This window comes from Alligator sinensis, unplaced genomic scaffold, assembly GCF_000455745.1.
Source record: "Alligator sinensis unplaced genomic scaffold, ASM45574v1 scaffold1386_1, whole genome shotgun sequence".
NCBI lineage: Eukaryota > Metazoa > Chordata > Crocodylia > Alligatoridae > Alligator > Alligator sinensis.
Window position 1 is genome coordinate 510,534 of NW_005842806.1, and position 14,475 is coordinate 525,008.

Consider the following 14,475-nt stretch of genomic DNA (forward strand, 5'->3'; position numbering starts at 1 on the left):
CCCCCATGAAGTGGCAAGTGTGACTGGCAAGGTGCTCCACCCACTGTTCTTGGAGGCTTTGGCATAGTAGCACACTCCAGTACAAATCTAATTCCTTCACCTGTCTGGCAGTGCCACTCTCCCTCCACTAACTCCTCCCTGATTCTGCTGCCTAGAGCCTCCACAAAGCCCTTCTTAGACCCCACCTAATGAACAGAGTTGAAATACAGTCTCAGCTGGCCTGGGAAGGTGATTCTGTAAAAAGAGGCCATGGTTGTGGAGAAGGGGTGCAGGAAGCCCACATGCTTATCTTCTCCCAGTTACTTTAGAGCTAGTGATGGGTTGGAGAAAGCTTTCCTCTAGAACTTGTCAACCCATACTCTAAGATTCAAGCTGATCTCCTTCACAGCCCCTCGGCAACAGCAGAGCTTTTGGAGGCCAGCTCTGGCCCTTGGTGACACCTATGGCAGTGTCCTCTTTCCCAGTGGGTTGGCACAAATAGCACTGGCAATTTGCATTTATCTTTGTAATGGACACTAAGATGTGGAGTGCACCTCCCTTCCTCTGAGCCCTGTTCACTCTAATGTTTCATAGTTGTTAGGGTCAGAAGGGACCTGAGCAGAATGTTCTCGCAGTGAGGTCTCTCAATGTGCCCATAATCACTGCAGCCTCTCCCACTGGGACCTGAGGCACTGGAAGGATAAATGTGATTTGTTAAAGGTCACACTAGTCATGGAGTTTCTTGGTTCCAGACTGCCCACTGCATCAGGATAGTTAGAGGGGGGGGAAAAAAGGCATGCTTTCACATATGAAGCTCAGAAGTTAGCCAGCAACTCTGAATACAAGCAAGGGAGGGAGGGGCTATAAACTGGACTCAGTCCCCCCCCACCCCACCGGGAGATGGCCAGAAGGAAGGAACAATTCCTACATGGTCACCTTTCAGAGCAGAACTGCCCCTTGTGAATGGTGGCAGAACAGTTATAGGAGTGTTTCTCAGCTTGGTAGCTACAAAGTTGTTTTGAAGGGTGTCTTGAGGTGAGATGAGCAGACCTGAAGTTGAGTGTCATCGGCCTTGAGCTGTCTCTAAGTGTGTGTAATCCTTCTGAGGAGCTTATCCAGACAGGTGGAGCCTGTATTGAGATGTTCAAGATGATTACACTTCTAAGGTGACATCTATGTCTCAAACATGTTTGAGGTTTTCCTCCATTCCCATGTCTATGAGCCTTGCTTTCTCCAGGTATTTGTACCTGTAACTTAACTTTTTTTTTTAAACTTGGATAGTTGTCAACTTCATTCCTCAGCAATTTGGAATATTCCTAGAAGTAAAGCAATAGGAGACTTGATTTGAAAAAGATTTGATTTTACCTTTAGTCCACACTCTGGTCCTTACAGGATTGGGCCACACAGGATATTTTATCTAGTCCAAATGATTTGAAGTAATGATGCCACCACTTCTTCTGAAGACCTGTTTCAGGGCCAACTAGATGCTCACTCTTTGGAAATATTCCTTGAGACAACACCTTCCCTATGCTTGTTTTTTATCCTACTGACTTCTAGTCAGATTCAAAGGTAGCATAAAAGTTTAATTAGCAGAATTTATTGAGGAGGAAGCGAGTAGGTTCCCTTGCACATCTCAATTGATGATGATGATGTCTCTTGGTCTATCTTGCTAGATGTCACCAGTTCAACCACTGAAGAGTCTACAATAAAGATGGGAGGTGAGTGAGGTTTCCATTTGAATTTCAGGAGGGTTTTGTTTTCTAGAGAGCTTCAGGAGTCCTCCAGTCCTATATAGGCGTATTAATATTGGAGGTGCACCAATTATATTGGATGGGCACCGATTCTTAAAAGGAAACCTGACATAATCAGCTTTTTTGGTTGTTGTACCCAATAATGTCACCAATTTTTAATAAATACTGCATGCATGGGGCCAGAAATGCAACTGGGCAGCATGGAGAACAGCATCCAGCTGGTAAGTCCATGTGGGGGGGAGCAGGAAAGGGGCATAGGGGAGAGATGGGGTGTTGGAGGGCAGATCAAGGTCCCCCACAGTGAAGAAGGGAGTGGGATGCATCAGGCAGGGCATGGGATGGAGCTGCAGACTTACAACCCAGCAGCTTGTGTCTGGCTGGTATATCGGCTATTGGATTGGTACCTGCTGATATGGCCAGTTAATAATTGGCCATCAGTATTTGCCAAAAAATCGTTATTGGTGCACCCCTAATTGTCCCTAAAGCACCCCAGTTACAACATTGAACGTGATGAGACCTGTTCAGGGAGGAGCTTGTGTGTATGTATCTGTGGCTTTTGGTGTGTGTGTGGTGTGTTTTTTTTTTTTTTTTTTTTTTTTTTTTGCATGGTCCTTTCAGGATGTCAACTTGCAACTGCAGGAATATTCTGCAGGGTTTAGCATTTCCCGCACCTGGGTGTGGATAGCCACTGGCAGGAAGGAGGGAACAGACCTCTTGGCAGGTGGTGGGGAGGGATGGTTTAAAATCATTGTGGAGAGAAGACTTCTCAAATGGAGCCCATTCTTTCTGAATAATGCACTTTGTAGCCAGACAAACAGCTGAGGGAATGATGTGGGTTAAGAATGATTTGGTCTCCCTTAAGCCTACAAGGGATGTGTAACACTCATGATTATTGTCCCTAGATGCTATCACGGTCCAGCAGGATGTCATCACCACAGCAGGTCCTACTGGTGAGTCCCCCTTCTAGTACCTTGACTACTGCTGCAGAATAAGACACCCCACTGCATTTTAATTGCCAGAGACTGAATACACCCAAGGAACAGAATGAGCTAAGGGAGCCTGCTCTATGAAGTCACTTCATTCAAAGTGCAGTCCTGCTTTGAGATGTCAGAAAAGGTGGGACATTGCAAGCTCCTGTGGGCAGGTAACCAACCTCTCACATAGTGGACACAACATAAACAGATGAATCTTCCTTTTTTTCTTTGATCCTTCACATCAGCTCCAGGTGGTTGTCCACTTCTGTTCCTGGGCCATTTGCAAATACCGAGGAGTTTAATGACCATATAAATATGATAAGGAAAATACAAGCTTGCCTCTGGTCTGCCTCCACTCAGATCTGGCATTCATGACTTTGTCCAGTCCACATTATTCTATTAATAAAAACTCTGTGTACACCCACAGAAGAGATGTTCCTAGAAAGGAGCTAGTTCTGCATCATTACCTTTCAAAGCAGAGCTGTACTTCTTAAATGATGGGAAATCAGTTGGAGCATTGCATGCATCTGTAGGCAGGTAGTCAGCTGCAGAAAGAAGGACTACCTATGTGTTTGGTCCCTGCTCTATATTTGAGCTAAAGCTTGATACCATTAATCCACTGGTGAAATGAATTCCAGCTTATTCAGAATCGGGGTGGGGGAACAAGCCGGATTGAGAATATGCTAGCCACATTGTTCCCTTATGTGCTTTGGCTGTAGGGACTGGTGTGCCTACATTACGCTGTCCAGCATGCCACTGAGGTTTTAAAATATTTCCCTCCAAAGCACTGTCAACATTTAACTAAGGAATACCCTTAGGAGCTGTTTCAGGAGCCCAATCGGTTTCCTCGTCTTCATATGCCTACAGTTTGGGGTCTACAGATTTCAGCCCCTTTCCCATAGTGCAAATCCCATTGGCATATCTTCAGCTTTTGTCTCTTTAAAAATCTCTCTAATTGTTATCGGCTGTGTTCCTGGACCATTCACAAGAAGTCAGGAACAAAACCAATAGAAATATTTTAATCTGGAAAAGGTTGACCTCCTAAGTCTGGTCTGCCCCTACTCTAGTCATTGCAGGGTTCATCTACTCGGGAAGCTTTTGTTTTTTTGTTTTGTTTTTTTTTTTTTTTTATATACATGGCTTCGTCTAATGCAAATGATTGATTCAGAAACGCAGCTGCGACTTCTACTGGAGACTAGTCAACTAGATGCTCACTGCTTGGGAAGATTCCCTGGGACAACATATTCCCCTGTGTCTATTCCACCCCACTCCACTCCTGGTCAGAATCCATGGGAGTAGAAAACAGTCTTATTTAACAAGGTTTTAATAATGAGGAACTGGGTAGGTTCCCTCTTGTCTCAATTTCTTTTCTTTCTTTAAATCTCTTGTTTTGTCTGTTAGATTCCACCAGGCTTACCACTGAAGAATCTATGGCAAAGATGGGTGAGTCTCCATTTGAATTTTACAGGAGAGTTTCATTTCCTGGAGACCTGAGAGTCCTCTAGTCCTAAAGAGGCATGCTGATGTTCGAAACCCAACCTAGTTATACTGAGCTTTACCAGACCTGGTCACTTGGTGACTTCCAGCATAGTCTTGGGCCTTGAAGGACATCAGCCTGTAATTGCAGTGATATTCTGCAGGGCTTGGCATCTCCTGCAACTGGGTGCAGATATCTGGGAACAGATTTCTGAGGCCCAGAATCTTTGTGGAGAGAGGTCATTTTGGATGGTGGGCTCTTCCAAGCTGGTGTGGGGATGACGTTGGACAAGTGTGTGATGGAGATGAAATAATTCAAGCTGGGTAATGCTCTGCCTTGGTTACTGCCCCTAGATGCAGTCACTGTCCAGCAAGATACCACAACACGTCCTACTAGTGAGTCCTGCTTCTAATGCTTGGAAAAACTGCTGCTGTGTGACCTGTATTTTTTTTTTTTTTTTTTTTCCTGTTGGATGAGAGGACTTGGGGAGGAAAAGAGTCCTGGCTCTGTCCTAAGAGGATAATACTCTGGGAAGTACAAGTTTCACCTTTTCAGGGAGGCAACCAGCATGACTGGCAAGGTGCCCCATCTACTGTTCTTGGAGGCTTCCTGCATATTTCAGTACAACCCTATTTTCTTCACCTCTCTGGCAATGCCCTTTCTCCACCCCTGCCTCCTCTCTGATCCTGGTGCCCAGAGCCATTACAGACCCTTTTTTTGAGACCCTGCTTAATGATCAGAATTGAAATGCAGTCCCAATTGCCCTGGGGATGTGATTCTGTAAAAAGAGCCCATGGTTGAGGATGAGGGGGCAGGAGGTCCACGTGCTTATTCTCTCCTAGTTACTGTAGAGCAGATGGTAGGTGAGAACATCCTTTCCTCCTAGAACTTGGCACCCCACAGATTCAACCTCAGGTCTGAAGTTCAAACTAGTATCCTTCACAGCCTGTTTACAACAGCAGAGCTTCTGCAGGCCACCTCTGGCTCTTAGTGACCTCTATGGTAGTCTCATCCTTTTCAGTGGGCTGGCTCGAGTAGCACTGGAAATTGCATTTATCTTGGTAATAGACACCAAGATGTGGAGTGCACCTCCCTTCCTCTGAGCCTTGTGTGCTCTAATGCTCTCTAAGCAAGGTCACTCGAAGTGGCTGCAATCACTGTAGTGCCTACCATTCTGCAGTTGGGATTTGAGGCACTAGAAGACCAAATGCAACTTGCCTAGGGTCATATTTGTTAGAGGTACTTGGTTCCAGGCTAACCATTAGACTGCCTACTGTACTAGGCTAGTTGGTATAAAAAGACACGTCTTTACATATGAATGGAAGATGTCAGCAGACAAAACTCTGAATACAGGCAAGGAGCAGATATGCTAAGAAGATAAGAAGCAATTCCTATAGTCACATTTCAAAGCAAAACTACCTTTTGTGAAAGGTGGCAGAACAGTTATAGGAGTGATTCTCAACTTGGTAGCCATAGCATTGTTTTTGAAGGGTGTCTTGAGGTGAGATAAGCAGGGTGTGAGGAGACTAAGTGCATGTGCAGACTGGGCTCTGCTTGGCTGCTGCTACTTGCATCCCCACTGCCTGTTCTGCTCCTCCAGACCCGAAATTGTCATCTGTCTTGAGCTGTCTCTAAGTGTGTATTGGCTCTTTTTGAGGAGCTCAGCCAGACAGGTGGAGTCTGTCTTGAGATATTCAAGAAGGTCACCTTACCTCTTTTTATCCTACACCCTCCTGGTCGGGCTCAAAGGGAGTATAAAAAGTTAACAGAACTAAGAGGAAGTGAGTGAGTTCTTTCATGTGTGATTTTGTTTTGTTTTAAATCTCTTGCTTTGTTTGACTAGATTACACTAGTTTGACCACTGAGGAGTCTACAGCAAAGATAGGAGGTGAGTGAGGTTTCCATTTCAATTTCAGGAGGGTTTTATTTTAGTCATACTGATACTCCTAAAGCACCCCAGTTACAATATTGAATCAGCCAAGACTTGTTCAGGGAGAAGCCAGTGTACATGCGTCTGTATAGTTTTTTGAGGCAGCTGCATGGTCTTCACAGGATGTCAACTTGCAACTGCAGGGGTATTCTGCAGGGTTTAGCACTTCCTGCACATGGGTGTGGATAGCCACTGGCAAGAAGAAGGGAGCAGACCGCTTGGCAGGTGGTGGGGAGGGGTGGTTTAAAATCATTGTGGGGAGAAGACTTTTCTCAGATGGTGCGTTATTCACAAAGAATGGGCTCCTCACAGTCAGACAAACAGCTGAGGGAATGACATGGGTTAAGAATGATTTGGTCTCCCTTAAGCCTACAGGGGATGTGTAATGCTCATGATTATTGTCCCTAGATGCTATCACTGTCCAGCAGGATGTCATCACAGCAGGTTCTACTGGTGAGTTCCCCTTCTAGTACCCTGACTGCTGCTGCAGAATAAGATCCCACTGCATATTAATTGCCAGAGTTGGAGTATAAAACTTGAATACACTCCAGAAAGAGCTAAGGGAGCTTGCTCTACAAGGTCACTTCTCAGAGTAGGACTGCAATTTTTTTGAATGATGGTGGAGCACTGGGGGCAGGTAACTAACTGTATGAAGAACTCCAGAGGCATGTTTTAGAACCCTGCCCTAGGCTTGAGCTGAAAGCTGATGCATTTACAAATGGGTTAACTGGCAGCCTAGGTTATTCAGACTCTAGATATGGTCCTGGCCACATCACTTCCTTGTGTCCCTGTAGAAGCATCTGGTAGAGTGTCAGAGACTTCAGAGCAATGGTATACAGCCCTTTCAGAAGGGGCCACTTGTTTTGGGTGCTTCCTGCTGGGCTACCAATGACTGAGTATCCAACACTAGCAGCCACTTCAAAATATTGGCCTTGCAGTTCTCAGAGCTCCATGAACATTAGCTCTGGCTGAGCTCATATATGAGATTCCTTAGAAGCAAAGCCTGCATTGAGTGTGTCAACAAAATCACACCTCTATGACAACATGGAATTGTTTCCTCCACCATAATTTCAGAGAAATAACAGATGAGGAAGCCCTCTGCTTGAGTTCTTCAGGCTCCACCACCTCTCATGTAGTAGATACAACAACATAGATGAGTCTTCCATTTTTTTTAATCCTTCAAATTGACTCCAGATGAGTCCGTTCCTGGGCCATTTGCAAGTATCTAGGAGTATAACGACAATGGATATTTGATTTGGAAAACATTGGCTTGCCTCTTGTCTGCCTCTACTCTGATCTGTCTCCACATATGGTCATTCTTGGCTTTGTCAAGTCCATGTGATTCAAATAATGAAGCAGTCACCACCTCTGGAGACCAGTCTTATGGTGAACTGCACATTCACTACTTCGAAGTATTCCCCCGAGACCACATCCTCCCTCATTCCTGGCCCAAATCCCATGGGCATTTGAACAGGGTTTTTAATAAAGAGGAATGGAGTGGGTTCACTTGCATATTTCAAAATTATTTTAAATATTTTTCATGCTTTTGCTTTGCTGTACGTTCCTCGGTGTTTGATCTGGTAGAATCTAGTAAAGACGGGAGGTAAGTCTCCATGGGGAGTATAGAACAGTTTAATTGACAGGGTATTAATGAGGAACTAGCTGAGTTCCCTTATGTGTCTTAATATTTCCTTTTCTCTTTTGAATCTCTTGCTCTTTCACTAGACTCTACTATTGATTCCTCAGTGTTAGACCTGGTAAATATGGGAGATGAGTCTCCACTTGTATGACAGGGAAGTCTCACTTCCTAGAGACTTCAGTCCTGTAGTCCTATAGAAGTATAACAAACTCATGAAACCAGCCTTGGCTGCAGTATCAAGTACTATAAGACCCATTCAGGGAGAAGCGGGTAACTTCCAGTGCAGTTGCAGGGTCCTTGCAGGATGTTAGCTTGCAACTGTAGGGGTATCCTACAGGGCTTAGCATTTCCTGCATCTGGGTGTGTATGCCCACTGGCAGGGGGCAGAATCTGTGGATGGTGGACATCTCAGATAGTGGGTCCTTTTTGGGCAGAATGGGCCACTTGAAGTCAGCCACCCTGCTGTAGGGAAGACACTAGACAAGACTGACTTGAACTCCTTCCCCTCTACATGAGATGTGTAATGCTCTGTCTTGGTTATTGTTCTTAGAATCCATCATTTCCCAGCAGGAAGATGCCACAGCGGGACCTATTGGTAAGTCCCTGTAGAAAGACCACAGGGTTTCCTCAGGTGTCATGTCTCTGCTGTTTGGTTTCTTCAGACTCCTTCACCTCCTCACATAGATTCATCTATTATATAGTTTCTGCTTCTCTTTTAAATCAGCTTGGTCCACTTTTATTCCTGGACCATCTGCAAATTCCCAAGAGCAAAAAAATAGAAATTTGATCTGAAAGATTGTTACCTATGGTCTCTCTCTACTCTAGTCATTATAGGAGTGATCCACAGAGGATATTATTCCTGGTTTTATCTAGTGATTCAAGTAACAGTGGCCACCACTTCTTCTGGAGACCTATCTCATGGTCAAGTATGCATTCACTGCTTGAATTATTCCTTAAGACATTTTCCCTGTGTTTATTCCATTTCAATCACTCCAGACTCCATGGGAGTATAAAACAATTTGATTTAACAGGATTTAATAAAGAGGAATTGAATGGATTCTCTGTCCTTTTTTTATATGAAAGAAAATATATCTTGCTTTATTTTACCAGTTTCCACTGGGCCTAATACTGAGGCGTCTACAGCAAAAATAGGTGAGTGTGAGCCTCCATTTGAATTTCAGGAGGGTTTCACTTTTTCTAAAGAGCTCCAAGAGTCAACTAGTTTAACAGAAGCACATTGGTATCCCTAAAACACCAGTTATAATATTCAAACAGTAACTAGTGAAACCTCCCCACCCTTCAGGAAGAGTAAGATTTTAAAATCTTGCTTCACTGATATGCAGTCAACCTCCAAGCATTGAGAAGGGAGAGGTCAGTATGAAGAAAGCTTCACTCTGCTCCATGGACAAAAGAAGTTATATTTATTGAACTAATAATTAACATCCTTTTGTTAGGAAAGTTTTTATATTTTAATGCTGGAAGAAATCAATGCTGGCCTGGAAGAGAGCATGGAACTCAATTCCATCTCATCAGAAAATTTTAGCTAAATTCTCAGTACAAAACTGCTAGAACTAGTGATGTCTGATGTAAAAGGAACCCTTGGAGATTACCCAGAAGGTGGGGGTAGGAGTAGTGTGTGTGGGGGGGGGGGGGCTCCCTAATTGATATTGTGGCTGGATTCCCTAGATATCATCATTTCTAACTCTGAAAACTCAACTGTGCAGACAACAGGTGAGTTGATGTTGTTCTTGCCTCCCATGTTATCTTTGCCTTTAAAAAAAACTATTGGGGCCAGCTTAAACAACTGATAAGTAATCACTTGATCAAAGAACTGATTCCCACTTTCCTGGGGGGGGTTACGCCCCCATTGTTTGTCTAACTCCTAAACCACGTACAGCAAGTGCATTTTTGGGAGAACTTCTCAAGCTTCCTTTATTTTCAAACTCCAGTATTTTCCCCCCTGCCCCCCATCACCATAGCATCATCCAGCAAGTACCTCTGCAGGCTAATGGGAATAAGATTACTGTTCCCTATACTGGGAGCAAAAGTTAGTCTCCAGCCACTTCAGATGTTAAAATGTTGTGAACACTTTCTTATGCTACCTAAAGTAGACGAGAGATGACTGAAATATAGTGTGGTCTCTCACTCTCTTTTTTTATTTTTTATTTTTTATTTATCATTTACGGCTGTTCAAACTCTTGCCTCTACACAGCTCTGCCTACGCTCCTTGGTCACACTGCACAGCCTTCCTGCTATTCCAGTCTGATCCATATTGCTGTGATATGTCTTGTTACATGCAGATGGAAAGCTGCTCTTAAAGCATACCTTGGGGGGCGGGGGGGGGGAGGAATAGGAATGGCTAACCAATTCTTCCTCTGCATAGGTAAATGACATGGTTTTTCCTTACCCCTCTGGGGAACCCACCTTTTTCATGGCTGGGGGAGAGCACTGAGTGACTTCTGCTTTTACATGCCATTCCTATCAATTTGGTCTTTGAAGCCTATGAGGCTTTTTTAGTTGGTTAAGGGAACCCGTGGGAACACTCCACTGAAACTGGTCACCTCAGTCATGTGATATTGTTTCATTTTTAGAGAAGAATTTGGAACAAAGGGTGCATTTTTTGGGCAAATCTGTTAAATTCCAGGTTCTGGAAACATTTTGGCAAATGGATAGTAGTCACCAGAATATTCATGCATATGACAGTGCTAATATCAGCCTCTCTACTACCCTAGCCCAGGACTCTCCACACAACTCCTGCCAGTGCCTCTCAGTCATGCCCTGAAGCATTCTTTATCCGTGAAGTCTTCTTATTCTATAATAGTTATTTTCAGTATGGCTTTTTAATCACCAAGTTCAACATGAGCTCATGGATGAGACCAGGGATCTATTTTGTATTCGTGTTGCTCTGAGAGAGAAACGTAAAACTCTTGGTTCAGAGGTCTTTTATTAGACCAACTAAAATGTAGCAAAAATAATTCCTTGCAAGCCTTTGGGCATGCACACACTCTTCATCAGGCTGAGGAAAAATCAAAGATTGTACAAGTCCTCCTTGGGTAGAAAATAAACTCCATTTTGCACAAGGGAAGTTGAGCTGGAAGTGTATTCCCCTGGGTATATGAGGCCTTTTGTGAGTTGCACTCTGATGTGCAGATGGATGAGGCCAGGCTTCCATTTAAACTTTGGCCAGATCTTTTAAAGAGAACTACTCAAGACTAGATTGCCCAGTAGCTTCTAGCACTGGTACTTTTTTGTCCTTGCCTTTGCCCTGTGCAAAAATTGAAAGCCTTTTGTGAAAACCAGGTGGTGCAAAGAGTCATTTAAATGGTGCTGCTGCCTTCTAGCCACAGCTGACAACCATGTTGGGTGCAGGCTGCACTATTCATGCCTGAAATGAGATGACTGTTTTTCAGACAGCGTTCTTAATTATGTCATTTTTCAGTTGTTATACAAACATGCAAATGCACTGGGAGTGGAGGCAAAATTGAGAGGGTGGTAACTGGCATACCTTTTCTTTCCTACTCTGTGGTCTGGCCCAAGTTGGTATTGAATGTGAAAACCTGGCCCTGTTTGTTGGGGGTTAAGGTTTAATCGGAAGACTCTGGAGACCTCTTGATTGGTTAAGGATGTTGGTGGGTCTTTTTTGCAGTGGAATCCAGCTCCCTTGCAAATAAAGGCAAACCAGCTGGCACAACCCATGGGTGTCCCTCTTTTTTTTTATGTCAGTTGTTTTCACTTATCTGTATAATGGTTGCTATTAATCTTGCTCATAAAGTTGTCCTCAGCAGCTGCCTTTCAAATTTAAAAGACTGTTGTAAGTCTGCTTTCAAAGGTATTGACTTTGAGCTGTTTATCTAAGAGAGAATGAGGGTCTGCAAAAGTAGGATTTTTCCTGATAAATAAAATGTAAGACTGATAACATTGGAAATGTATATCAAGAAATTCCAGTCTAGCTTTCTCTAGTTTGGCTGTACATTTTCCTAGGCCCTCTTAGAGGTGTATTTTCTTTCTTTTTCTTTTCAGTGTCTGGGTATGTGAAGATGTTGTGTTTTTTAGATCGGCCCAACTATTGATTTTAATTGATCAATCAGCACTTATATCTACTTAAGTGCTGATCTGTGCAGACATTCAGGGAGGCTAAAATGGGTGGTGGTGAGGGGAAATATTGTTGGACCCTGTCACAACTTATTTTCACCTGAGGAAGGGAACTGTTTGAATCTGGAAGAGGTTAGGCTGACTGAACATCTGCACATGTTCAGAGCATAGCCCTGGGGCTGGGAAAGCCTAGCCACTTGCCCCCAGCCCTGTGGCTGCCCTCTTCCTACTCTTTACACCCTCCCTGCTCCCAAACCTGCTGGGGCTGGTTCTATGCTCCCTGCCCCAAGTTACTCCACCAGGTTCCTGGTGTAGCTTCCAGCACCAGCAAATATGAACAAGCCACTTCCAATCTATGATTGCATGGCTGGCTTTGAGCTATGTGACTGTAGATTGGGTGCAGTGAACATCTGCATGTACCCCTTCAAGCTCCCTATGAAGGCAAAATCTTTCTTCAGAATGGGTATCAATCAAGCCCCCAACTTTTTTACAGACTCTACTTCCCTCCCCACTGAAGTATTCACAGTGAGTGATACAGGTAAGAAAACTCTTTTGGCATAACTTTAATTTATTTGATAGACAACAGTAGTCTCTGTCCATATTATTCCCTACTCGGGGTAATGTACTGGTACCTTCCACTCTTTTCATTGTGAAGACCAAGAGCCACCAAAATGGCTTTTAAGAGACCTCCCTGATGGAGCACCGACTGTGACTTTTTACCCTCCTAATTCCATTAAAGATGGATACAAAGCTCATAAATGGTGACAGAGGACAATATGGCAAGGTCCATCTTTTTCTTGTTTGTTCTGCAGTTCCTCTTCTATCACTGGGATTCCTTGATGTTAGGATAATATAATCACTAAGTAATTGCTATAATAATATGAACTGAGGCAACCACAGAAGAGATGTGTGACACTTTATTCAGAAGATTAAGAGGATTACCAGAGAGCTGGCTTTTAGGTCCACACCACATCTTCTTGCAAACCCAAAACATGCTCCACTGTCCTGACCTGTTGATCTTGCAGTATCCCAGCCCTGGTCTTTTCACAGTGTTGATACCTCCTCTTCTGTTCAGCACCTCCCTTGAATTGTCCTTGTGGTAGTTTTTTGTGTTCTGGATCCCTCTCTCTAACTTGAAAAGGAGTCACAACTATAAGTAAAGCCACCCAACAAATTTGTAGGGCAGTTTTATTGTGAGCTACTGATCTGAGCAGATTTCTTTTGATTGTCTTCTTTCATAGTGCAACCCAGCAGCAGTTTGAATACAGAGTCTACAACTGGGAATACACGTGAGTTTGGCTTCTGTCTTCCTGTTTTTCCTCCTCTGCAACAAGTCATTTTTTTTTTTTTTTCTCTTCTGCATCAAGGATGTAGTCCCTAATTGTTTCCTAAACTCCATATAGTAGGGTAGTCTTTTGAGATTCAGTGCTCTGCTCCCCCCAGGACTCATTTGGACACAATCCTTTATGAAACTGTTTGGGGAAGGTTCTGACCTGAACTTCATCACTGGTGCATCAGCACCCCGATCAGAAAATACCCAGCCTGTTGGGAGACTCAACGTATTGATAACTAGGGGTGCTCTCTGTTTCTAAGCATGGCTTTTTTTCTCTTAAATGGAAAAGAGAGGCACCCTCAGATGGGTTAAATTTCTGTTGGCCAGGCTGCTGCTCACAAGTACATGGGGTATCATAAGACCTCCCTGGACACTCTTGGGTCATCCCTGCTTTCAAACCTCTCCTTGAATCTTTCTGTCTTGTCAGGGCCCTCCTTCCTACCTGTGTCCCTAGTATCTTGTTCAGCTGATTCAGGCCTTTGAACTTGCTATTCACCACCAGAACTTGCTCTTCCCACCAGAAGAAAGAAGGTGGGGGAAAAAAAAAAGTGACCACTTATTTTTCTTGTTACAGAAGGAACCACCAACACCACAGAAAGTAAGGGGAGCACAGATCAGCTCTGTAAGTGAGTTCTGTTTTTACTTCAGTTCCTCCCTCACCCCATCCTTTGGTTATGTGTTCACAAATTCCTTTAGTCCCTGCACTGTTGGATATGAACAAAGAGAGCCCAGGGTATCCTCTTTTTGTCCTAAATTCTAGGATTCTGCACTAAGCAAGGAGTCCCTTTCAGGCCTGGAGAAGTAGCTTCTTCTCATAAAGCATTGAAGCCACAGTTGGCAAAGGCAATGCCTTGCATATGTTGTGGTTTTTTGTTTTGTTTCTGTTTTGTTTTTTTGTTAAGACTACTAGATTTTATGATCTGGTAACTTCAGAATTGAGGTTCCTCAAAAAAAGTGACTTAACTTTCTATTTAATCCATCCATGGGTACTTCCAGATTTGTTGTAAAAATGCCAGGTTTTTTGTTTGTTTGGTTTTTTTATATGGGCTTCTAAAATTGTGAAAATAGTAATAATACATAAATAGGATCATGAGGAAGGTTGGGGTTTTTATTTTGTGTGTGTGTGTGTGTGTGTGTGTGTTTGGTTTTTTTTTTTTTTTTCCAGGATGCCTCCGCAGACGCACTCAGTATTTATCTCCTTGGAAATCTCATATAGTTCCAGCTCTCCCCAATCTAGAATTGGAATTTATCTCCTAGCAGCTACATAATTTAGTAGTTCTTTCAGACTCTAACATTTTCT

General features: G+C 43.6%; 1 protein-coding gene across 8 annotated transcripts in view; it reads left to right on the plus strand.

Annotated features, from left to right (window-relative positions):
- The window catches only part of LOC102369594 (cell wall protein IFF6-like), a 33,397-nt gene that overhangs the window by 18,745 nt on the left and 177 nt on the right, over positions 1 to 14,475 (plus strand). For 7 of the 8 annotated variants that reach the window (XM_025191293.1, XM_006035129.3, XM_025191294.1 and 4 more), the window contains 12 exons: positions 1,653 to 1,697; positions 2,633 to 2,680; positions 4,106 to 4,147; positions 4,535 to 4,576; positions 6,025 to 6,069; positions 6,520 to 6,564; positions 8,301 to 8,345; positions 8,861 to 8,902; positions 9,437 to 9,481; positions 12,336 to 12,380; positions 13,084 to 13,131; positions 13,750 to 13,801. In XM_025191293.1, the coding sequence (XP_025047078.1) occupies positions 1,653 to 1,697; positions 2,633 to 2,680; positions 4,106 to 4,147; positions 4,535 to 4,576; positions 6,025 to 6,069; positions 6,520 to 6,564; positions 8,301 to 8,345; positions 8,861 to 8,902; positions 9,437 to 9,481; positions 12,336 to 12,380; positions 13,084 to 13,131; positions 13,750 to 13,801 (544 nt within the window). The remainder of the gene's footprint in view (positions 1 to 1,652; positions 1,698 to 2,632; positions 2,681 to 4,105; positions 4,148 to 4,534; positions 4,577 to 6,024; positions 6,070 to 6,519; positions 6,565 to 8,300; positions 8,346 to 8,860; positions 8,903 to 9,436; positions 9,482 to 12,335; positions 12,381 to 13,083; positions 13,132 to 13,749; positions 13,802 to 14,475) is intronic. The other variant, XM_006035130.3, reaches the window with a different exon arrangement.